This window comes from Bombina bombina, chromosome 10 (assembly GCF_027579735.1).
Source record: "Bombina bombina isolate aBomBom1 chromosome 10, aBomBom1.pri, whole genome shotgun sequence".
NCBI lineage: Eukaryota > Metazoa > Chordata > Amphibia > Anura > Bombinatoridae > Bombina > Bombina bombina.
Genome location: NC_069508.1, coordinates 46212479 through 46239993, shown reverse-complemented (window position 1 = coordinate 46239993; position 27515 = coordinate 46212479). Strand labels below are relative to the sequence as shown.

Here is a 27515-nt window from a genome sequence, read left to right as displayed (position 1 = left end):
GACATTTTAAACATCTTTCCAATTTACTTCCATTAACAAAATGTGCACCGTCTTTTTATATCTACACTTTTTGGGTCGCCAGCTCTTACCGACCATGTGCAAGAATTCACAAAATATACGTATAAGCATTTGTTATTGGCTGATGGCTGTCACATGATGCAGTGGGAGTGGAAATATACATAAAACTGATATTTGTCAGAACAAAAAAAAATCTACTACTCATTTGAACTTTAGACTAAGTGCTTTTGCGTTGTCTTGTTATCATGCATTTGTTGATTGTGCAAATCTACTGCATTAACTGGTCATTTAAATTTGTCAGGCTCTGACCTAAAAATGTATTCGTTTTTTTATTCACACACTTCTGAAGCACTTTATTACTCTGTTACACTAAACAGCTATCATCTCTTTACAATGAGTACATGGTTTACAGACTGGGAGTGTCTACTCAACACAATTACATTTAATTTTATAGACTACCGTACACCTCATTAAATTCATTTTGGACAGGGAAAGGTCAGATTAATCATCTATTTATGAAATCTTTTAAAAGAAGCTGTAAAAGTGTGTGTATTTTAAAGAATATTTATATGAAATCAGAGAGCAGAAAATGAATCTTGCAATTCTTTGTTTGCGCTTACAGTATATAGGGGACTGGCTGCTTCTTCTGTATACTCTTGGATTTAAATATAAAAGAAAAACAAAAATCGTAGTGAGTGGCAGCTGATGGAAAGTGTAAACATACCCTGGCTATCATTCTTGAAAACTAAGCAGGCACATGAGATTAAAGTTAATATAAAGTTGAATGAATGAGTGACCGGTTTTTAAAAATACTATTAAAAACAGGGGCCCTTTCATTCATTAAAGGGCCATAATACCCAAATGTTTAAACACTTGAAAGTGATGCAGCATAGCTGTAAAAAGCTGATTAGAAAATATCACCTGAACATCTCTATGTAAAAAAGAAAGATATTTTACCTCAAAAGTTCCTCAGTAGCCACCTCCCATTGTAAAGGATTTCTAAGCAGCATTTTAGTGTGCCTGTCCTGGGACATCTGAAGGGATGAGCATTGTGCACTCTCATATTATTTCACCAATCAGGTAAAGGAAGCTTACTATGAAATCTCATGAGAGTTAAGTCAAATCTCATGAGATCACAGTAAGAGTTCATGACCTCAGCACTGCTGATGCCGATTGGCTGCTGTTCATTTCTTCATTTTTTTTTTATTTTTTTACCTGCAGCTGGGAGCAGCTGAGTATAACTTTTTACACAGAACTTACTCTGCTGAGCTGAGGAGATTGTGAAGTAAAATATCTTCCTTTTTTACATAGAGAAGCTCAGGTGATATTTTCCTGTCAGCTTTTTACAGTTATACTGCACCAGTTTCAAGTGATTTAGCATATGGGTATTATGTCCCTTTAAACTTTACATTGCAGCTGTATTTTTTTTGTTTGTTTTTTAATACTTACCTTTTCTTTAGGAAACCCAGACCACGATCCTCCGCCCGCAGCTCCTCTGTATTTAGCACTTCAATGATGAAACCGGCTTTCTCCAATCACGGTGTGGCTTTACCAAATGGACGCTCTGGGGTGCACGCCATGATTGGAGGAAGCCGTTATTGCTGAGGTAAGTACAGAGAAGCTGCGTGCGGAGGATTGCGATCTGTGTTTGCTAAAGAAAAATGGAAGTATTTTAAAAAATCCCTGCATTGTAAAATTTAATGAATGAAAGTGCCCCTGTTTTTAATGGTATTTTTAAAAAACGCCCACTTATTCTACATTCACTTTAAGTAAAACATTTGTATCTTTGCTTTTAGGCAATAGGCGTCAATATTTTGAAACCCAGGTTTGCAAGGTTTAAAATAATTGTATCTTATCTCCTCTGCCAAAGTCAGTTAGGGACAATTACATATTAAAAAGGGACATAAATCCCAAACTTTTTCTTTTATGATTCAGATAGAGCATACAATTTTAAACAACTGTCCAATTTACTTCAAATTATTTTGTTTCATTCTCTTAGTATCCTTTATTGAAGGAGCAGCAATGCACTACTGGGAATTAGCTGGACACATCAGTAAGCCAATGATGAGAGTTATATATGTGCATCAACCAATCAGCAGCAAGCTCTCAGATCCTAACCCCACCTAGGTATTGTTTTCAACTAAGGATTCCAAGAGAAAAAAGCAAATTAAATAGAAGTAATTTGGAAAGTAGTTTAAAATTGTATGCTCTATCTGAATAATGAAAGAAAATGTTGGAGGTTCGTGTACCTTTAAAAAGGGACAGTCTACACCAGAATTTTTGTTTTAAAAGATAGATAATCCCTTAATTACCCATTCCCCAGTTTTGCATAACCAACACAGTTATAATACACGTTTTACCTCTAATTACTAATGTTTAAAAGCCTCTGCAGACTGCCCCCTTATTTCAGTTCTTTTGACAGACTTGCATCTTAGTCAATCAGTGCTCACTCCTCGGTAAATTCACGTGTATGAGCTCAATTTTATCTATATGAAACACATTAACTAATGCCCTCTAGTGGTGAGAAACTGTCAAAATGCATTTAGATTACAGGCGGCCTTCAAGGTCTAAGAAATTAGCATATGAACCTCCTAGGTTTAGCTTTCAACTAAGAATACCAAGAGAACAAAGCAAAATTGGTGATAAAAGTAAATTGGAAATGTTGTTTAAAATGACATGCCCTATTTGAATCATGAAGGGGTTTTTTTGGACTTGACTGTCCCTTTAACTTATCCACTAGAGTAAACCTATTGTGTTTAGTATCCATTTAATAGGATTCCTGCCACTGTATCACATTATTGTATAGGATATCTAATCATATTCTATATATTGTAAATTATACAGGTCTAGTGCCTTTCAGGGTTTGCGATCATGCCTCGTTTTGCAAACTGTATTTAAATTATAACTACATAAAATGGTAGAATATTAAATCTATACATTCACATTACTGAAATCTTTTAAAACACTGGACTTAAATATCATTAAAATCCATTGGGACATATTTACTATAGGTGTAAATATCATTATGCCCGATTCTTGCCCTTGCTGAGCTAATTTTGGAGGATGAGTCAGGTGTTAAAGTGAATGTAAATTTAGATGATAAAGTGCCCGGTTTTTAAAAATGTTATTAAAAACTGTGGCACTTCAATTCATCAAAATTTTCATTCCACTCGTGTTGTGAAAATTCTTACCTTTAATTCTTGACAGCCGCTCCAGCGATTACCCTGGTCGTCGCAAGCCTCTTCATACGTCAGAAATGACGGATCGGTCATCCTCCAATCACGGCTCCCCCCCCCCCCCCGGGGGAATCAGTGTCTGATTCAACGCCGTGATTGGAGGAAGCCGGATTCCTCATTTTAGACCCGGGAAGAGGCTTTGCAACGTGCGGGGGAGCGATGCAGCGGCTGTCAAGTTTAAAAAGGTACGTTTTTTTCACAACACGTATAAAATGTAAATTTTGATTAATTAAAAGTGCCCCTGATTTTAATCGGATTTTTAAAAAACAGACACTTTATCATCTAAATTTGCATTCACTTTAAACACCAATAGGTTAAAATGTATCTCTTCACTTGATACAAAAAACATGTTGTTATTTCCTTTCTGCCCCAAGCACCAAACTGAAATCACAGACATTGACAGAACTGTATAAATCTGAATGCATTACGACTGTGTGCTGTCATAGGATATTTATATCAGGCTAACAAAACATTCACATGTTATTTTTTTAAACTTGGCATTGTGTAAATAAGACATTCTCTATATCTTGTTACATTACAGGCAGTCTCTTCTGGATCATTTATTAAAGTGAAGGTCCATTTTGATGAATAAGTGCCCTGTTTTTTATAATCCTATTAAAAACAAGGGCACTTTAATTCATCAAAATTGACATTTCACTACTTTTCTTCAAAAACTTACCTTTTAATCCGGACAGCCGCTGCAGCGCTTCCTCCGCCGGTCGCAAGTCCTCTTTGCGGGTCCAAAATGCGACTTCCTCCAATCATGGCGTTGCATCAGGCCATGATCCCCACGGGGGGGAAAGCCGTGATTGGAGGAAGCCGGATTCGTCATTTCTGACGTAAGAATAGGCTTCCGACGGCCGGGGGAAAATCGCTGGAGCGACTTTCAGGATTAAAAGTTAAGTTTTTGAAGAAAAGGAGTGAACTGTCAATTTTGATGAATTAAAGTGCCCTTGTTTTTAATAGGTTTATTAAAAACTGGGCACTAATTCATCAAAATTGACCTTCACTTTAAACACAGCTAAATGCCTAAAGTATAATAATAATAATAAAAAAAAAAAAATACTAATACAACTTGGTCTGTGACACTATCGCCAAAAACTACACAACCAATATTAATATATACCGTAATATAAAATTACATTTTAAGCATTATATTAACCAAGTTAAAAATAAATAAACGAGTTGCCTAAAAGATTAAAAGGACCACTCAATGCAGTAGAATTGCATAATTAGCAAGTGTATAATTTAAAAAAAAAAAAGACAATGGTTTTCACACCTACTCTGAATTTCAAATAAACAGTAGATTTTTTCTGACAAATGTAATTTTTCTCCCATTTTCCGTCCCCTGTATCATGTGACAGACATCAGCCAATCACAGACTAGGAGTATAGGTATACCCTGTGAGTTTGTGCACATGCTCAGAAGGATCTTGTTCCCCAGAAAGTGTGAATATAAAGATTGTGCAAGATTTTTTTTAATGGAAGTAAATTGTAAAGTGTCTTAAAACTGCTGCTCTTTCTGAATCATAAAAGTTTGTTTTGACTTGAGTGTCCCTTTATTATTTGTCCGTAACTGACCACTGAATAGAAGATAAGATAAACCTTTTCGAACCCTGAACTGCAAGACAATGCACAGCTTGCAAATGTTACAGCACTAGCCGTTTTATCTTTAAAATATTTATTTTTGTATACATCCTTAAAGGACCAGTCAACACAGTAGATTTGCATAATCAACAAATGCAAAATAACAAGACAGTGCAATAGCACTTAGTCTGAACTTCAAATGAGAAGTAGATTTTTTTTTCTGACAATTTTAAAAGTTATGTCTTTTTCCACTCCCCTGTACCATGTGACAGCCATCAGCCAATCACAAATGCATACACATACCATGTGACAGCCATCAGCCATTCACAAATGCATACACGCTTATTCTTGCACATGCTCAGTAGGAGCTGGTGACTCAAAAAGTTTAAGTATAAAAAGACTGTGCACATTTAGTTAATGGAAGTAAATTGTAAAGTTGTTTAAAATGGCTGCTCTATCTGAATAATAAAAGTTTAATTTTGATTGAGTGTCCCTTTAACTGCTGATACATATGCAATATAAGAAGAAAAAACAAAAACATTTCTTTAATTAAAGTAATCAGGGTGCCATGGCAATACACGAGCAATGTAGCTACCTGTTAGCCCATGTGCACAAACATAATTCAGAGCTACAGGCCTCATCCCCTATCTACAGTTGCACAACAGCTGTTGTCACAAGCAAAACCCCAGCCTGCTCGCTTGCCTAGGCCTACAGATTACCTGCCCGTGTCACATGGCATAATCTGAGTCTTACATCACGCAAATAGGATTCCAGTTTAAAATCTTGTTAAGTCTCTGTGTTAGATCTCTAATATAACTGCCAATAACGGCAAAGAGCAAGAGAGCATATACTAAAAAAAATATCTATTCTATTTATAATATGCCCATTACAGAATATTAAACACACAAAACACATAAGAGGCTTTCCAGTTTCCATATAGAACAAGTGCATTAAAATGATATTAAATCCTAGCGTTTCTGAAATGCTAGGATTTACCAGTGCATCAAATAAATGTGACTTTTAGTCATGAAGTATAAAATACTTCATGCTGACAGTTCCTTTATTTGTCTGCAGCATTTGCCGCGCTAAGCGCTACAGGCCGCCCACAGCAAAACACTATTTTTCAAAGAGGTGACGTTTACACCTCTTAGCCAATAGCCGTGTGGGCCAGCTGGCATTATGCCGGTTAGCTAGCAAGCAAGCCATTGGCTAAAATCACCTCAGTGATTAAATAGCGTTCTAATAATGACAAAAAAAAACAAAAAACGAAAGGGTTAACTGCGCAAAAAGGAAACTATTAAACCTGTGATGATAAAGAGGAAACTCCCAACCTCAATTACTAAAGTGATTTAAATAGAATATATATGGACTCTGAAAAGAGACCACAAAATTCAAAAAACACAGGCGCTAAAACAGCTTAAAATAGACAATGAAAACGTGATTTTTAAACCATATAGTGCAATATATATATGCTTGCAAATAACAACACCCAGTGCGGACTGAAACAACAAAAGATGTGTGAACAACAAAAGTGTATAAAATATATGTTTAATTACATAAGTGAAATGGAGATATTATAATATTAAAATATTTGTACATATAAAAGCGCTGATCAGGCGCAATGTTGAAGTGTAGCATACATTTTAACAATAATGTGATACAAAAAAATGATAATAGAACAACGTGAGAGGTTTAGTATTTTCCAGTATGCGATTCGATGCGATGATTTTTCCAAATAGCCCAGATTTTGAAGAAGGATTTGTGTCTTCAATGGGAGACCGGAGGTCGGTGGCTGAATCCTGAAAGTTCCTTTTCGTGGCGTGAGACTCCAAACCGCAGCGGGCAGCAAAAGTTAATCCAGCAGAATATGCAAACACCTTTGCACAGGTGGCTGGAAAAGATGCACCTACGGAGGCCGGAGAGAGACAAAAAAAGAGCACAAAGGAGCAACGCGTTTCAACCCGTAAACCGGGTCTTTTTCAAGCTCCCAACAGATAGATAAGTGTGTCATATATAGCCGATGAAATCAGGCTATTGGCTCAATTGCATCAGTGGGCGTATGTATTCCAAGATAATTTGTCAGCCACAATGTTATATGTATCACAATTCACCCAAACCTTCAACATATATTGTATCAAAGAACAACTAGTATTATGTCAGAAAACAAATTACATATGTGCATATATGCCTCTATTTATAATGCACAACTTTAGTTGTATCCATTCCGCACAGAGGTCATTATGAGCATATATAGAAAATATAGAAAATATATAGAAAATATATAAAAAATATATAGAAAATATAGAAAATATAAAAAACCGCTTATAAAAATTCCGATATAATTTATTCAGATAGTCAAATTCAAATGTATATAAAATGAATTTAGGGAATATAAAAGATATATAGAAAAAAATATTTATATAAGAAATATATATATAAAAAATATATATATAAAAAATATAGAAAATGCATATATTGGTGACAATCAGAAAAGTGTATTTTGAGGAGGAACAGCAGATAACATTGGAAAGATACATTGATTATTTGAAATTAAAAAATAGAAACTATGTGTATAAGCTAATTATATAGAATATCTATGATTAAAAAGAGAAAGTAAATGGATTTTTGATTTAAAAACGTTACATCCACTAGGTCTGAATGTCGATTTTGACATTGGCTGTTTCCTAAAAGATTGACCTCCTATTCTATATAATTAGCTTATACACATAGTTTCTATTTTTTAATTTCAAATAATCAATGTATCTTTCCAATGTTATCTGCTGTTCCTCCTCAAAATACACTTTTCTGATTGTCACCAATATATGCATTTTCTATATTTTTTATATATATTTTTTTATATATATATTTCTTATATAAATATTTTTTTCTATATATCTTTTATATTCCCTAAATTCATTTTATATACATTTGAATTTGACTATCTGAATAAATTATATCGGAATTTTTATAAGCGGTTTTTTATATTTTCTATATTTTCTATATTTTCTATATATTTTTTATATATTTTCTATATTTTCTATATATGCTCATAATGACCTCTGTGCGGAATGGATACAACTAAAGTTGTGCATTATAAATAGAGGCATATATGCACATATGTAATTTGTTTTCTGACATAATACTAGTTGTTCTTTGATACAATATATGTTGAAGGTTTGGGTGAATTGTGATACATATAACATTGTGGCTGACAAATTATCTTGGAATACATACGCCCACTGATGCAATTGAGCCAATAGCCTGATTTCATCGGCTATATATGACACACTTATCTATCTGTTGGGAGCTTGAAAAAGATCCGGTTTACGGGTTGAAACGCGTTGCTCCTTTGTGCTCTTTTTTTGTCTCTCTCCGGCCTCCGTAGGTGCATCTTTTCCAGCCACCTGTGCAAAGGTGTTTGCATATTCTGCTGGATTAACTTTTGCTGCCCGCTGCGGTTTGGAGTCTCACGCCACGAAAAGGAACTTTCAGGATTCAGCCACCGACCTCCGGTCTCCCATTGAAGACACAAATCCTTCTTCAAAATCTGGGCTATTTGGAAAAATCATCGCATACTGGAAAATACTAAACCTCTCACGTTGTTCTATTATCATTTTTTGGTATCACATTATTGTTAAAATGTATGCTACACTTCAACATTGCGCCTGATCAGCGCTTTTATATGTACAAATATTTTAATATTATAATATCTCCATTTCACTTATGTAATTAAACATATATTTTATACACTTTTGTTGTTCACACATCTTTTGTTGTTTCAGTCCACACTGGGTGTTGTTATTTGCAAGCATATATATATTGCACTATATGGTTTAAAAATCACGTTTTCATTGTCTATTTTAAGCTGTTTTAGCGCCTGTGTTTTTTGAATTTTGTGGTCTCTTTTCAGAGTCCATATATATTCTATTTAAATCACTTAAATAGCGTTCTGCAGTGGGAGGCCTAAGGCGCTCAGCACGGCGAACACTACAGAGAAATAAAAGAACTTTCAGCATGAAGTATTTTATACTTTCATGAGTGAAAGTCTCCTTTATTTGTTCCACTGGTAAATCCTAGCGTTCCACAAACGCTAGAATTTACCATCACTTTAATGACATACTGACAGTAGCAAAGTAACATTTTTACATATATGCTCACAAACTCTTGTAGATAAACATGCCCAGGGTATAACTGTATAAACTAACATAAGCCTTGTCTCACAGGAGCTATGAATAAAGTTTATTATACAAAGTTCCAGGGATTAAGGGCCCAATAATCTTGCCAGAACAGAGATCTTCTCAAAAGTCCTGTAAGTAGAACTCCCTTAAATAACAGCTGACTAACTTGTGAGCTGTTTTTATATCCATGTAGGGGGTTCTTTGTGGGCGAAGGAGAGAAACGAATTACAATATAATGCTAAAAACAAAAAATGGATTTCTCTCCATGCCAGCAAGTTTTTGATAGTCAGGGTCTAACTATTCTCTTTGTGGGGGAAAACTAGTCCCCAAAATGTTGTTAAACTTTACTCACAAGTCCTGTGAATGTGTGTGCGTTGTACATATATTTGTATATATAAAGTTATACAAACACGGAGAGCTTACATCAAGTAACTTAGGCAGTTAACCACAAAAGAAAAACCTGAGAACAAAACCCAATAGAAAGAAATCTCACATATAAATATCAGACGCAACACACAAAATAGCCAGAGGGCTCTTAGATGCACTCAACTAGGTTAAAAGCAAAAAATGAAGTTAGTTACATTTGACTAAGTAGTAATGAGGCCTTGGTATGACACCTCTTACCTGGGAGCCTAACCTACAACCACACATTATAAATTTAGATGCAAACAAGGGTGACATGGCAATTTGTCATTTTAGCTAGACACATCCAGTGACTCAGGCAGTTAACCCCAGACGAGCCTGAGTGTTTTTAACCTAGCTTTGTGCGTCTAAGTGCTGGCTGTTTTGTGCATTTTTTCTAATTAATGTGATATTTTTTCTATTGGGTTTTGCTCCAGTGGAGACGCTGGATTTAAACCCAGCTGTGTGTGCGAGTGAATGGTGAACACCCAGAGCTGTGACTTAAAAGGGACACTGAACCCAAATTTTTTATCGTTATTCAGATAGATCGTGCAATTTTAAGCAACTTTCTCATTTACCCCTATTATCAAATTTTCTTATTTCTCTTGGTATCTTTATTTGAAATGCAAGAATGTAAGTTTAGATGCCGGACCATTTTTGGTGAACAACCTGGGTTGTTCTTGCTAATTGGTGGATAAATTCATCCACCAATGAATAAGTGCTTTCCAGGATCCTGAATCAAGCAAATAGCTTAGATGCCTTCTTTTTATTAAATAAACATAGCAAGAGATCCAAGAAAAAATTATAATAGGAGTAAATTAGAAAGTTGCATGCTCTATCTAAATCGTGAAAGAAAAAATGTGGGTTCAGTGTCCCTTTAATAGCGGCACAGGATGTGTACCCACTCCGATTTGAGTGCAGTCCACTTTCATGTTTTGTGTGGGACTACAAATAAAATTACAAATATGAATTTGCTGTTTAAATATTGGCAAAACAAGTGTAAATCTTTGTAACTTCAGTTACCTTCTCTGCTGTGGCCAATCAGTAGTTATATATAGGTCACTAGAGTGTGCAGCCAATGACTGTACGGAATATAACAGAGTTCTGCACTTCCATTTCTAACAGGAACAGAAAAGCTCACAATTTTCATAATGAAATTACATGAAAAAGGGGACAAAATAAATAATAAACGTATATTGCAGAGTTTTTTTTTTATATATAGGGAAGATTTATCATTTTATATTACCATCTCAAAAAGTTTAATGTCCCTTAATTAAAACTGTTTAATTTGAATAAAAGAAGAATTTGTACAGAATTATTGAATGCTGTTGTACCAATCTGGTAAGAAAACGGTAGCAGATTTTCATGCCCTGGCTCATTTAGCTGCACTAATCTACTTTGCTTTATCCTTCTAATTATCTTCAATGTGATCTCTGCAAAAAAAAAATTCAGTAGGACCAGAAAACCAGATGCATCTAACAGGAACAGATTAGTTAATCAATTGCTGCTGCACATTTATTAATTAGATGAACCAAAACTTGGTGCTGTTCTCATAGATAGATTAAAAACAGCCCCTAACTCAATTTGATCCCCTGAGATTTTTTATTTTATTTTTTTAAATACGTCACACAAATATTGTATTTTAAAAGATTTCTGCTAGATGAGAGAAAACGGGGACATTAAAAACGCATATTAAAGTGCAGTCATTAATAAGTAAACTATTTTTGCATGTTAAAGCGGTTTTAAAGGGACATAATACTCATATGCTAAATCACTTGAAACTGATGCAGTAGAACTGTAAAAGCTAACGGGAAAATATCCCCTGAGCATCTATCTAAAAGAGGAAAATATTTTACCTCACTATCTCCTCAGCTCATCAGAGTAAGTGCTGTGTAAAAAGTTATACTTCAGCTGCTGCTTAGCTACAGGTAAAAAAAAAAAAAAAATGAAGAAATGAACAGCAGCCAATCAGCATCAGCAGTGCTGAGGTCATGAACTCTTTTACTGTGATCTCATGAGATTTCATAGCAAACTTCCTTAAACTGAATAGGGAAATAAGACGAGGGTGCACGTAAGCTCACTCCCTTAGCTGTCCCGGGACAGACATACTGATTTGCTGCTTAAAGTCCTTTACAATGAGGTGTGAATACTTAGGACATTTTGAGGTAAAATATATTTCTTTTTTACATAGAGATGTTCAAGTGATATTTTCTAGTCAGCTTTTTACAGCTATGCTGCATCACTTTCAAGTGTTTCAACATTTGGGTATCATGGCCCTTTAACTGATATTTAATTAAAAAAAGAAATACAGGTTTGTGTATAGCGAATACTCAAATACCAAATGCTCACTGGCTATAAAGACAACTCCCCAAAAGCTCTGTTGGCAACAAAGCTCTTGTTTTAGAGCAGGAATATTCTCTTCTAAAAGATGATGAAACTGTATTGCATTCTGAAATACCATTTTCCATACCACCCTATTTCCTGGAGGCTTTCCGGGACAGGGAAGTGAAGGAGTCTTGTGGGCGGAGCGTTTCAAACGCACAAGTGTAGAGGATGTGACCAGATGTGGCATGGGTTTGGTTAGATTGAGTCTAAGTTTTGTGCAGAGCTGGGCAGCGTCTGAAACCTGAACATTTGCCCTGACAAAGGAAGATGCGGTTAGAACAGTGAACTGGTTTCCAAACATGTGGCAATTCTGCATTATCTGGGAGAGATAAGCAATCCTGGTGCAACAAACAAAATCACTAAAATGTCTCTAATTTGCGGGGAGGGGGGGGGAGAAATAAGAATCAGTGGATCACAAACTTAAAGGGACAGTGAAGTAAAAATTAAACCTTTTTTAAATGATTTATATAGGGCGTGCAATTTTACGCAACTTTCCAATTTACTTCTATTATCTAATGCAGAGGTCGACAAATCTGTTAAAAATTTAGGAGCCAGTAAGAATATTTGGTAGCCAGACATACTTTTAGGAGCCAGACCGTGGTATCTATGGTGAATAACCCAGAAATTTAGGAGCCAGGAGTAAAATTCTAGGAGCCAGTGGTTCCCAGGCTCCTGGGTTTGTCAAGTCCTGATCTAATGTGCTTAATTCTCTTGGTATCCTTTGTTTAAAAGGTTATACAGGTAGACTCAGGAGCATAAGATTGGAGGCTGCACATATATGCCACCTGTCATTGGCTCACTGTCCCCAATAACCCCCATGTGGGTAACCAGAGTATCAGAATTTAGACATTAAAGATTATTATATAAATTATATAATTTGCACTCTTAATGTTTCTGACATCCATATCATATAGCAGCATTTTCTTTATAAACCAAGTATATAAGCTGTGTCCTTTCTACTTATTCATTGGTTGAAAGACACTTCCAGCTAATACTGACTGTGCAATTAAAGGGTCAGTCAAGTCCAAATTAAACTTCAATGATTTCCAATTTACTATTATCAACAAATTTGCTTTATTCTCTTGGTATCTTTTGTTGATAACTAAACCTAGGTAGGCTCGTAAGCTAATTTTAAAGCCCTTGAAGGCATCCTCTCAGTGCATTTTGAACGTTTTTCACAGCTATACAGCGCTAGTTCATGTGTACCATATAGATAGCATTGTGCTCACGCCCGTGGAGTTATTTATGAGTCAGCACTGACTGGTTAAAATGCAAGTCTGTCAAAAGAACTCAGATAAGGTGGTGGCTTAGATACAAGGTAATCACACAGAGGTAAAAAGTATATTAACATAACACTCTAGGTTATGCAAAAATTGGGAATGGATGATAAAGGTATTATCTATATTTTTAAACCTTCAAAAGAAGTACTTATAAGCAAATAAGCGTTTTTGATAAGTTAGATTTTAAGTGTAGATATTTTTTGCGTGATATATTTATTTAGCATTTTGTAATGCAATGATTTTTTTATACATTGCAGTTTATAATGTAGTTTACCATCCATACGTTTAAAGCATTATTTTTAAAGGCCCACAGTCGAATGGCATTATCAATAAATGCATAATACACAGACAATGTAAAAGCACTTAGGTTGAATTTCAAATGAGTAGTGGATTTTTATCTGACAAATGTAAAATGTAGTTACATTTTCCTTCCTAATGCAATCATGTGACAGCCATCAGTTAATCACAAAATGCATAGACATATTTTGTGAATCTTGCACATGCTCAGTAGAAGCTGGTGTCTCAGAAAGTGTGCATATAAAAATACTGTGCATATTTAGTTAAAGTTAATTGGAAAGTGGTTTCAAATTGTGTGCTTCTGAAAGTTTAAATTTGACTTGACTGTCCCTTTAACTATAGACAAATCAGATTATGATGGATGTGGACATAAATTCCATTTTGTCAGCGAGCAAGTAAAAACCTCATAAGAATCATTAATGTGGTACAATTATTCATTCAGACATCTGATAAGCAGATCTTTCCAACCCTCAACTGACTAAAAAACATAAGTTTTTAACCAAGATGACAATGTTTTGGAAAAGATGATTTGTTACCTCCGACCATTCGCACACGGGTTTTTCATATCATCAGTAGTCTGCTGAGTGTGACACAACGCATAAGATTAGCTATCCAAAATGCAGAATATTTCACGGCTTTATAAATCAGTCGTCATAGCAACTATAACGTAATGACAGAGAGTGTCCTTTGCAGAACGTCTAGAAGTTAAAAGTCGGTGATTTGACATATAAAGCAGGGCAATATGAAAAAGGGAGCCAATGGTTTAGGTCACCTTTTTTTGTGCACATAAAATAGTAACTAAACCTTCCAATTAAGTTTGCTGAAAATATTAAATTATCAAAACAAGATTAGAATGCTTACATCGCATCTATGACTCCATCTAGGGACTTTTTCAGCATATTGCAGTAGTCTGTGTGCAGATTATGTAGTTGCGACAACGTCTAAAAAAAAAACTAAGGTAAACCGTTTATCATTTTTCTTACTTGGGGGTTTGTTAAAGATGTGTTATTATATACTTTCTAGCCCTTTAGCTTTAAACAGACTCACACAAAAAAAAATTGTTTACAATTTTATAGATAAATTATAGTGCAATAATAAAATTAATCTGTGTGTTTAAACACAGTGTTATAGTTAGCTACTGAGCAGCAATGCACTACTGGGGCCTAGATGAATACATCTTATAAGCCAATGACAAGAAGCATATGTGTGTAGTAACCACCAAGCTCTACTCCCAGTAGTCTTATTTTTGCTCATGAGCCTATCTAGGTATGCTTTTCAACAAAAGAATACAAACAGAACAATGCGCAAATCCTATCGCCCGACACCCGGGACATGCAGTTAGTGGTTGCAGTGCATGTGGATTTTTTTTTTCAAGCAGCCAAGCAGACCGTTAATGATTTTTTGTTTTTTTTCTCCTTAGTAACCAGACCGTTATTATAGCTTTTTTGCCCTCTGGTTAAGTTTTTTTTTTTCTTTATTAAGCAGACAGTAAAAGCTTCCCCCCCATTACTGCAGCCATTTCACAGCGTGTCTCACGCTGCTCAGCTCCTCCCTTCTACCCCCCGTGTGCGGTGTTAGAGACTTTCAAGGTGAGTGGTAGACTTGTCCCTCTCTGTGATTTCCTGGCTCTGCAGCGATTATACTGTAACTGAGTATAATAGAGATCGGCTTGCTCTGCGCTCCTGCGCTGCTGTTAGCTAATCTGTTAGCTGGAAGGGGTACGTTTTGAAAATACTTAAAGGACCAGTCAACACATTAGATTTGCATAATCAACAAATCCAAGATAACAAGACAATGCAATAGCACTTAGTCTGAACTTCAAATGAGTAGTAGATTTTTTTATAACAAATTTTAAAGTTATGTATATATCCACTCCCCTTGTACCATGTGATAGCAATCAGCCAATCACAATTGCATATACGTATAGTCTGTGAATTCTTGCACATGCTCAGTAGGATCTGGTGGCTCAAAAATTGTTAATATAAAAGACTGAGCACATTTTTTTTTAATGGAAGTAAATTGGAAAGTTGTTTAAAATTACATGCTGTATCTGAATCATGAAAATTAAATTTAACCTGAGTGTCCCTTTAAGTAAGAAAAATCATACAGCTATTTATGTATTTTCAAAACGTACCCCCTCCAGCTAACAGCAGCGCAGGAGCAGACTAGGGGGGTAAGTTATACCGCAGCTCTGCTGAAATATATCTTGTGAACCTCAAGCGTTTGCCAACGATTGATACGGCTTCTACTCTACACGGGAGATACAATGTTCAGTTTGATCCTGGAGGTATTCTTAAGAGTTCCCCTGTACATCCCCTAATCCGTTCCGGAGTGGGAAAAGCCTTACGATCCTCTAATTGTTATCTTTGCAGTATCCATGATCAGAACTTTTTCTCTTTGCAACAGTTCCATACCTATGTATATAGTACAAAAAAGTGACAACTTCTATAACTAGAGCCCTAATCTAGACTGTGTTAAATTTCTTTTGGCGCACTTCTACAAAATTTGTTAACACCCCTCCCCAACCCGGGGATCTGGGTAAAGCAGCCAACATCTGCTGTAACTTGGGCTTCTTAATTCTAACCAAAATCACTAACTGCCTCTCTATGTTCAACTTGGGCATTTATCCTTAAAACGAGTATCCCTCTGGTGTCCCTACGCAAACTGCCAAATATGTTACACACACTCGACCATTGCTAAATGTACACTCTAATTTGCTGGACCATTAATTGCTGTTTGCTGTTAAAGGGACATTGAACCCAAATTTTTTCTTTCGTGATTTAGATAGGAAGTTGCTTAAAATTGCATGCTCTAATTTACTCCTATTATCAATTTTTCTTAATTCTCTTGCTATCTTTATTTGAAAAAGAAGCTAAGGAGCCAGACAATTGTTGGTTCAGAACACTGGAGAGCGCTTGTTTATTGGTGGGTGAATTTCTCCACCAATCAGCAAGAACACCCCCGGTTGTTCACCAAAAATGGGCCTGCATCTAAACTTACATTCTTACTTTTCAAATAAAGATAACAGGAGAATGAAGACAATTTGATAATAGGAGTAAATTAGAAAGCTGCTTAAAAACAGCATGCTCTATCTGAATCCCGAAAGAAAAAAAAAAAAATTGGGTTCAGTGTCCCTTTAATCCATTGAAAAAAGAATGCTTATTAACAAAACAAATAAAAAAAAAAAAAAAAGCAAGTATCCATCCATAATATTAATGCTGATAATGTTTAGACAGTGTTTCCAAGGCAATTATACCGCTGTATTCATAACTTTGTCAGTGTTTAATATTTTTTTATTTTAAAGGCAGCAGTATTGTCACATGCATAATGTCATCTAAACCCTTTAAAGGGACATTATACACTCATTTTTTCTTTGCATAAATGTTTTGTAGATGATCTATTTATATAGCCCATAAAGTTTTTTTGTTTTTTTTTAAATGTTTAGTTTTGCTTATTTTTAAATAACATTGCTCTGATTTTGAGACTCCTATTGAAGCCCCAAAGTTTTATGTGAATACTGTCAGCTACCTTCTCCATCTTGCTCCTGTTTGTGTAAAGGATCTTTTCATATGCAAAAGAAGGGGGAGGGGGGAGTGTCTTATTTACCACTTGCAGTGGGCTTTCCAACTGCCTTTTCAACAGAGCTAAACTGAGCTTCTAAGTAAGTTTTTAAACCATTTTATACTGGATTTTTATATCAGTATCTGTGCATCTTGTTCTTTATAGTAGTGTCTATTACATGCAGTTATATGAAAATGAGTGTATACTGTCCCTTTAAGGTCATAGTAAATCTCTCACTTGCCAGATGATGGCTGAAACATCCAATGAGTTTGTGGGGGTCTTTTTGTTTGGTTTTTAAAGTGCCATTTAATATTTAGTATCTAGTGTTACTTCTGCTGTCAGAGTGCTGCACACGTCTGTAAAACTCAGTGTTAGGGTTATGGTTTTACAGCCACAAGAAATATATGCAAGGGTTTAATTGCGCAGAGACAAGCCAATTGTCTCTTATACATTTATGGCAATATACACACTACCTGCACACCTTCTACATATCTTTATGTATACTGTGATGCAGTCATTAACCTTTTAACGCCGTTATGCCGTTCTATTCCGTCATATTTACACTGGGCTTTAAAGCCGTTATGACGGAATAGAAACGTCATATCAACGGCTGTCCTGAAGCCTTCTGCGCTCAAGGACTTGATCGCGGTCTGGAGGGCGTTCCTAGGGTTGTAGGGACGCCCCCCAGATGCGATCCAATAATTGAAATCTCGCGATCGTATGCCACGATCGCGTAGTAGTTTCAATTTGTCTACATCGGAACAGGTGTTCCGATGTAGACACTTTAACCCTGTCACGAAAGGGTTAAACTTAGTAAAGAATCAACAGAAAAGCCAAGACCATTTTTTGTTTTTTTTGTGACAAGTGGCTTTTCTCTGCACAGTTAAACCCTTGCATATATTTCTTGTGGCTGTAAAACCATAACCCTAACACTGAGTTTTACAGACGTGTGCAGCACTCTCTGACAGCAGAAGTAACACTAGCTACTAAATATTAAATGGCACTTTTTAAAACCAAACAAAAAAAAACCACCAACTCCTTGTATACCAGAGAGGGATGTTTTCAGCCATATCTGGCAAGTGGGAGATTTACTCTGACCCTAAAGGATATTATTTATATGACATTATGCATTTGACAATATTGCTGCCTTACAAAAAAAAAAAGTTATGAATACAGCGGTATAGTTGCCTTGGCAACACTGTCTAAACATTTTCAGCATTGATATTATGGATGGTGGATATTTTCACAAACAACGCTAATTAACTAAAAATAAAAATGAACAGCAAACAGCCATTAACGCTCAAGCAAATTAGAGTGTATGTTTAGCAATGATCGAGTGTGTGTAACATGTGTGGCAGTTTGCGTATGCACCATATTGCACAGACAGTATGTTGTATGATGAATTTATCACCACTGAGCTTACCATTGAGCATAAATTTGTCAGTTCCCCAGCTGGCGGCATAGAAGTCAGTCAGCATGTGAACTACTGGGATACTACAGTTCCTGAAGTTCACATTACTGTGCCTTGTACTCAATGCATGTGTGACAAGCAGCAGCATGCGGCACAAACTACTGGGAAAAGGAAACTCCGCTATTGGGCCATGAACACACGAGTACACTACAGTTAAAAGGAGCGCGCGATTGTGGAGCAGAAGTGTTAAGCGCAGGGCTTTGACAAACCTGGGTACAAATTGTACCTTAGTGCAGGGGCACTAACAGAGCTTCTACCTTTAATGCCTCTAACAATACAGGGATTCAATATTTAAGAGCAACACCTATTATCTAAAGAGATAATACACCACAATCACAAACACACAAAAACACACACACTACATACACAAATATATCTTATACAACAGGATTTTATTTTAAATTATTTTAATTACATTTGCGTGTCAGTACAAGTAGAATGGGCTACCACTTTAGTACCGTGGACAAGTAGATTTTTTTTTTACATTTCCACAGGTCATATTTTACACTAAAAATTGTGATAACCCCCCTCAATTGATATTTTCATAAAAGATTATACAAATATAGTAAAACTTTTATGTAAAATGCAGACTAGCGTGAAATGATTCATGTCCCTTAAAAATGATTAGCCATGTGGCAGCTTCCATTAGAATCGCTGATACTACAATGCATTGCCAACCAGAGTGACTTAGGGTCACTGACCCAACCAGCTTGCTAGGAGATTTATTTTACACTTCATGGCAGGGTTAGTGAACAAAACAGGAAATGTGCAGATTTAGCTTGTTAGAACATGAGTTCATTTATTGTAATGAGATTAAATGTATGAATATTTTGAGATACATTCTTGAAGAGTTATTTGGGAATAGCCTAGTTACCACTCATCTAAACATTATTTAAAAATTATTCACAAGCAGGATGTAAACAATTATCACATCTGAAATTGCAACAATTCTTAGAATTGAAGAGGAGAATTAGTACAATTCGAAATTATTCTACATGCAACAGTTTTGTTATATATAAATATTTGTGTTATAGCTTGCAAAATCACCATTTTGTGACTTCAACCTATAACAAAGACATAGTAGATAATTTGGAGAGGATAGATATAGATAGATATTTATTTTTTTATTATATGGATAGGCAAACATTATGTTAAAAGGGCCAGTTCACTCACCACTATACATACTGTATATCATGTTTCAGCACTAACATAACATTTTTCAATCAAATAATACAAAATAATGAATTTTAAAAAAAATATATCTTTTAACCTTTTGTATGTCTAATTTAGAGAGGTTCTCCTCAATGATGTACGGCACGCCTCAATGAAAGGGCTGGGCAGCAGTTCCATTGTAGCCCGCCCCATGACCAATCATAATGCCAGAAACAAAATGTATGGAAGAAGACTTTTTTCAAATGCACATGCAAAATACTCAACTGACACGCGCGACCTATACGTTATCAGCAAGCATGTATTCATGTGAGCGCGTTTTGATGACTAATGACAACTATCGGAACGGTGATTAGACAACTGTGATTGAAAGTAAAAGTCTCACATTCGTACCCAAAAATATAGCGTTGTGTGTGTTGAATTATGGTGTCCTTGACAGTGAAAAAGATGATGTCGATGTGTAACAGCAGTCAGAGCAGAACAGCACTAAATTACACTGTGGCTAAGAGTTCACAATAAGCGGATAAATAAAAATACAATACCTACATAAACATAATATAATCAAAAAGTAGATTGATTATGTTGATCAGAATTCAGTAGCAGAACAACTGGAATCGCAGTGACAGCTACTCGTGTGCACCAGCACTAAGGGAAAAAAAAAACTAATCACTGCTGAACAGGGACAAGTTTTTATTTAGCGCACGTCCGTGTCCACACTTGTTATGACATCACCATGGGAGCTGGAGTATGCATCCCACATAGAAGGGAGTGTATTCGAGTGGCCGCACGACTAGAAAATATGGAAATGGGTATAGTTAATAACCAAAAGCGGGTATTTCAAAAAAAAAAAAATTTAACTGTTAACACAGACTCTTGGAATAGAAAGCCCCATTAATGATAGATACATAGACAGACCTATGGGGTTGATTTATCAAGCTGCGGTGGACAGGGGCATACATATGCGTCCCTGTCCGCCACAGCTCACTTCTGGCGGGCTGCATTTCACTGCCAGAATTCAGCATTGCGCAAGAACGCAATTTTGCCCTCTTGTGCAACGCCGCCCCCTGCCCACGCACAGCCAAGCTCGCACGGGCAGGAGCTGTCAATCATTCGGGTCTGACAGGAGGTTAGGAAAGCAGCGGTCGAATGACCGATGTTTCACAAATACTTGTGAGAACCTGCAGTTGTAGGCAGTCAAAGCCTGCTGAATCATTTGGTAAATCGACCCCATAGAATGGATCGGTAACAGTGCACTGAATTAAAGTGAAGGTAAAGTTAACCTCATCTCTATCTATAATATCATTAAATGTTTAAAAATAATATGACTTTCATTCATTATATTTGATATAAATCGTTATATTTAAAAATATTACCTTTATAATTTGATTTTTTTTTTCGTTCCCAAATTCAAGCTGTAAAAATTTGGGTTTTTTTTACTTTCAATCACGTGTTTTTTTTTAACCAACTGATTTTGCGGCCGTTAGGTGGCCGTCAACCGACGTCATCCACCCCTTTACTCATCGCTGTATATGCAAATGAGTTTTATTAGGTTTCTCAACCCTGCGCGCTCCTGTTTCGCGCATGTGTGCTTCCTACTACCAGGTGGGAATCCCCCACAGACTACGTCATCTCTTTTTTTTACAGACGCCTTGTTACCTGTCTGTACGATCAGAGACAGGAGCAGCATTTATTGATATTGTTAAAACGTTTCTTAAAAACATCGGTCTATCAACTCTGTTTGCCCAATTGTACTATAGATTCTATAGTACAATTGGGCAAACAAAGTTAATAGACCGATGTTTTTAAGAAACGTTTCAACGATATCAATAAATGCTGCTCCTGTCTCTGATTTGCATAGTAGTGAATGAATATACCTATTTATTCACTACTATGTTACAAGGCAAATTAGCGCATGCGCATTTTAAAGTAATAGGATGGGCATTGATTACCATCGGCGAGTAGCGCATGCGCAATTGAATTCGGGGTTGTGCATGCGCATTTGAGAGTGGGTGGGACCGTTGAAGACGTAACTAAATGCCTAAGGCGGAAGTAGGGCTTGGGAGGAGCCGAGAGATAAACGGTAGGGAATTTGAAATTAGTTTTTTTAGAAAAATAATTGAAAAATAAAAAAATGACTTAGCGGACTATTATAAGGTGATAGGAGAAATGTATTTATTAATTTATTATTTATTAATTTTTAATTTATTAAATTGAGAAGCATAGGAGTTACGTTGCTTTGTAGTAATAAGCGTTGTCCTATAAATGTTTTAAAACAATACCGTTTTTAAAAAGGGATATGAAACCCAAAATTGATCTTTCATGATTCAGATAGCGCAGTGAGTTTAAACAACATTCTAATTTACTTCTATCATCATTTTTTTTCATTCTCTTGGTATCTTTTGTTGAAAAGCAGGGACGAATGATTCGGAGCCGGCCCATTTCGGGGCACAATATGGCAGCAGTTTGGCAAGAATGTTATCCATTTGCAAGAGCACTAGATGGCAGCACTATGTCCTGTTATGTAGTGCACCTGATGCCTACCTAGGTATCTATTCAACACAATATTATGGGAACAAAAAAAATTTTATAGGAGTAAATTGAAAACTTGTTTTTAACCCTTTGAGTGCTAAGCACTTTCCCACCTGAGTGCTAAGATTTTTTTAAGTTTTTTTTTTAGACCCCAATACACTGTTGGAAAGGTTAGGCGATTACCTTTCCAACGGTGGGTCATGGGGGTCTGTAGCTGCTTAGATGCCAGAGATACAGGCTTCTAAGCAGCATGCCCCCTGCTCCTATACTTAACATTGTTAAGTTTAAATAAAGTTACACGGTGATGCCATCACGTTATTGCGCGTGACGTCCACTGTGCATAACGTGAAGCCCCGCGATGCCTGTCACTATGCAGGCCCGATCGCCGGGGTAGGAGCGGGTGGGAGCCCCCAGATCCCCTTCAAGGTGGGAAAGTGCTAGTGACGGCTCTGAGCCGTCGTTAGCACCAGAGTGGGAAACTCCGACAGCTCAGAGATGTCATTAGCACTCAAGGGGTTAAAATAGTGCACAAAAGAACAATTTGAGGTTTCATATCCCTTTAAGTAAACTTTTGGTTCTTTAAAGAAATACCCACTCACAGTGTGGGCAAGCTCATGCACCATGTTCAAGATTAAAGGGACATGAATCCCCAAATTTTTGTCTCCAATTTACTTCCAATATCAAATGCGGTTCATTCGCTTGGTATCCTTTGTTGAAGGAGCAGCAATGCACCACTGGCTAGTTAGCCAATGAGAAGAGGCGTATATGTGCAGCCACCAATCACCAGCTAGCTCCCAGTATTGTATTGCGGCTCCTGAGACTACCTATGTATGCTTTTCAAGAAAGGATACTAAGAACAAAACAGATTAGATGATAGAAGTAATTGGAAAGTTGTTTAAAATTGCAGTAATGAAAGAAAAAAAGAAAAAAAAAAGAAAGACTTTAAAAGATTTAAATACACAAATGGGTAGTTTAAAAGAACCATAAATTTAGAGGTAATCCGATGTATAATCCTTTAAGCCTTTCAAATATTTAAAATTGTGCATCTGGAGCATCACAGCATATGCAAATATGCACCTAGCAGTGACCGTCTAATTTGTCAGACAATTTACAGTTTAAAGCAGGGCTCGACAAACCCATGAGCCTGGGAGCCACTGGCTCCTAACCTTTTGGGTTATTCTCCATATATCTATATTTAAATCCAACTGTCTGGCTCCTAATAATCTTACTGGCTCCTAATTTTGAACATATTCGTCAAGCACTGGAACTTTAAAGGGAAATTTAAATCAAAATTAATCTAGACAGAGAACAAACAAAAAAAAGTTAATATGTACTACACTGTTTTATAAAGGCAGAGTTTGTTCTTTTGGTATTTGCTAAAACTTAGCTCCTTACAGGTCCTTGAGAATTCTACATATAATATTGTTGCAAACAGTGGCAGCAGTTTTGGCAAAATAGTGTGCACATTTCTGAGCATACCCGAGAGGAGCTAACTTCAACCAAGGGAAAGGGTACATTTGAAAACAGAAGTAAATTAGATTTGTATTTTATACACTGGTTTTCAAACATGTCCTCAGACCTCCCCAACAGTTCAGTTTTTTTAGATAACCTTGGATGAGAGCAGTAAAATAACCATGGTTACTAACCAGCTGATTATTTCACCTGCTCTCTAGTTCAGATATCCTTAAAAGCTGGCCTGAGGAGAGGTTTGAAAACCAGTGCTCTAAACCAATCAAAAAGTTAATTTACTATTTTAGGTTTAGGCCAGTGGTGGCTAAACTAGGAACCCCAGATGTTTTGTAACTACATTCCCCATAATACTTAGGCACTCTAGATGAGCATCATGGGAACTGTAGTTCTGAAACATCCGGGGTGCCAAGGTTAGCCATCACTGGTCTAGGTTAAAGCATTAAAAGGTATATTGCAGGGTTAAGAATGTGAAGCCTGCACTGTGCACTTCCAGTTCTTTGAATTGGAAAACCCACTATTTTCACATTTACATTACAGGAAGGGGAGAGGGATAAACCTGAAAACTATATATGGGGTTTTTTTTGCAGAAAGAAAACATTGAGATTCCACTATAAAATGTGTATGTCCCTTTAATTGTTCTAAAGTTGCTTTTTTTGAGAAGTTTAAAATCTGTCTTACACTATCCACTAAATGTAGTTCCCACTTCCAATTTACTTATATTATTAATTTTGCTTAGTTCTTTTGGCATCCTTTGTTAAAGAGTAGTCATTATGTGAGCTCAGGAGCATGCATGTGTCCTTAGCCATCTGGCAGCAGTGTTTGCAACTATAGCATTGTTTATAGTAATATTTTACATGGCTGCAAACTCTGCTGCCATAGAGTGCATGTAGCAGTCTATGGCAGCAATATTTGTAACTACGAATAACATTGATATAAACATTGTTGCAAACATTGCTGCCAGGTGGCTAAAGACACATGCACGCTCCTCATCTCACCTAGGATTACGCTTTAACAAAAGGATGCCAAAAAAATAAGGAAAATTAACAGAACTAAAATGTCATGTTCTATCCAAGCCACTTATGTTTACTATAAACCTATAGAGCAGACGATAAATAAAAAAATAAAAAAAAAAGACTACATTTTTTTCCACTTAGAGAGGCTGTGGTGAATAATCAGACCCAGAACCTTGACTCTGTAACATTCCCCCCATGCAACTTCTTGATCAGTGCATGAGAAAGTTTGTACCCGTCTTTGATTGGCTTAAAAAAGAAACAATATCCAGGAGGATGACAAATTAATTTGAAATGCTTTAGCAAATGTATGCCATTCAAAGATAATTTTCAATTTAGTGATTTTTCTGATAGATATAAAATATATGCATAAGAAAAAAAAAAAAGCATCTTTAATATAACTCCTAACAGACTTCTCCTTGATCACAAGTGATTCAGCCACAGGTCCAGGCCCAAGTTGAGAAATACCGGAGAACTTTAAAACAGGATATTGGTGTGCACACTACAGGATATCAGTGTGCCCAGTTCCCAAAGCACACTGGACTGGGACAGGCCTATAGTCAAATTTGTGTGAAGTTTCCTTTATTTTCCCTGCTTCAATCCCAAATTTGCCCAAAGGCAGTTTCTCACCACCCAGGGCTAGAAATGATGATATATTCACATTTAAACACAATCTCACAAGGCTTATACAAGGATGCATTCTTTTCCTCTCTCAAAAAACCTAGTCACATTCTTATCTTGTGAATGAGTTGTAAGTAGAAAAATATATATAAATATATAAACAAAGATCTTGTATGATTCAGTGAACAAGCCTCGTTTCCGACTCATTTCCTCTACATTACATACATTCCAGATTTTGACCATATGTGCAAGCACTGATTGAACTTTCAGGTTACGACGGCCCATAGTAACAGCACGACATTGTTTTACTGGTGAGCAATATGTAATGTATGCAAAATATTTATGTGTTTGCATATTTTAGTAGGGCCAACCAATCCAAACATTTAGTTTAGTTGTTTTTTAAAAAAAAAAGCTAAATGTATTTTAGGACCTAATAGTCAATCTTGAAGAGACATAATAAAGAAATGTAATGCTCTAATTTTTGTTAGTGTTTTTATATAACATGAATAATATTTAGTGACTGCAGATGGGTTAAACATAAGTATGCTGACCACTCATGTGTCAGACCTTTTAACTACCTGCATATGCCTCTCCTGTGGTTCACTGCCCATCTCCGGGACACAAGCACATCTGGTTTGCCCATCTTATAAAATGCAAGTTACCAATAACCATTTATATAATCATAAAATGGTTCTACTATGTATAGCATTTTACCATTTTAGAATTCTCTTTTAATAGTTTACTGTTATTTTAATCAGTTAACACTTTTACAGCCATGAGATTATTATTTTTTAGGTTGATAGTGGTTCCTGTTACAGAATCAAACAATGTAAACAGTTACCCAAGCCTGCCACAATACTCCAGCCTGCATTGTTTAGATTTCCTGAGTTACCTACAGCAAAACAGGACTAACAACAGCTCTGAGTGTAACATACTCTTCCACGCTGGCAAGAGCACCATGTACTTAGGTCCATGCCACATCTCAAGGAACGGATAATCTAATGCCAAGGGGGGCAAATTATACTTTAAAATAAAGGAGCAGCACACAATCACTGGCAGAAACCAACAAGGAGAGATGAAAGAAAGGGTGTGATCAAGCCTGGTTACTGAAAGCCACAGTGAAACAAAAGCTACTATTCACCTGGAGGTTTTTTTTTTTTGTACACCCCACTAGGGGGGCATCATATTAGCAATACAATACAACCTATTAGACTCTGATCAGACAGCATCAGCACAAGCCTACAGGTCTAATCTGGCACAGTTATTATCCATAAATAAATATAGATTTCAGCCAGCTAGTAGTTTGTGTTGCAGTTGTGCGTGTGTTCATGTGATTTTGGATTGTGAGCTTGTTAGTGATAAAGCTGGAAATTTCCACTAGTATTCTAGTATCTTTGAACAGTGTGCATATATATATATATATATATATATATATATAGTATATATATATATATATATATATATGACACACAGGTCTATAATAATAATAATAATAGAGGTTAACAAGCTGTGTGTTTATGGAGAATCAGCTAACTACAGCAAAGGTAATACCACAACCATAATACAATAATAAAATCATTACTATAAGGGCCACATGCCAACCGGAGTCTGCAGCAAATGTACCTTGATCAACAAGAACCCAAACCCTAAACACACAAACCTCCAAATCACCTTCACACCCCTCCCTCTCCCTCGGCACTCACAGCCCAAGGAAACAAAAGCGCCCCCCCCCTGGAGCAGTATCTGCCCCCCTCCTCCCCACACACGGGTTGTGCACTTACCCAAAGCTCCGTGCCCCAGCTCATGGCTCCGCCCGGGTATCCGTGTGCGGCGAAGGGGTAATAAAATAAAATAGAAGCGGTAGTCTCGGTACGCTGTGTGACTCCTTCCTTGTGTAGTGCGAAGAGCTGGAAGAAGGCAGCGGCGGATAGAGGGAGGGAATAGGCGGGGACCAGGAGGAGGAGAAAGGGATGGGACAGCAGACTTGGAGGTGGGTGGTGAGGTGAGATGGAGGGTGGCCGGGATTGGGAGGCTCAGGGGTAGGAGGACACCAAGACAAAGAGGGAGGTACAGGGGGATAACAAGGTGATCCTCCTGCCACAGTCAGGAAGAAGAAGACCGAGGTTGCCAACTGTGGGGACTGGAAAACATTACACTTCATTCGTTGCCTTAAAGTTGTAAACACACTTGCAAATTTACTAACTACAACGCATTTGAGATCAATTAAAAACACATTTTATTATATACTGATACCGTTTGTTATTTGCTATATATATTCATTTACAATATTCCTACCCATTT

At 36.5% G+C, this 27515-nt stretch overlaps 1 protein-coding gene across 2 annotated transcripts in view; it reads right to left on the bottom strand.

Moving 5' to 3' along the window:
• Positions 1 to 27172, bottom strand: part of FNBP1L (formin binding protein 1 like) — a 363084-nt gene extending 335912 nt beyond the window's left edge. The window contains exon 1 of one of the 2 annotated variants that reach the window (XM_053694033.1): positions 26996 to 27172. In XM_053694033.1, the coding sequence (XP_053550008.1) occupies positions 26996 to 27019 (24 nt within the window). In that variant the 5' untranslated portion in view covers positions 27020 to 27172. The remainder of the gene's footprint in view (positions 1 to 26995) is intronic. The other variant, XM_053694034.1, reaches the window with a different exon arrangement.
• Positions 27173 to 27515: the final 343 nt, after the last annotated feature.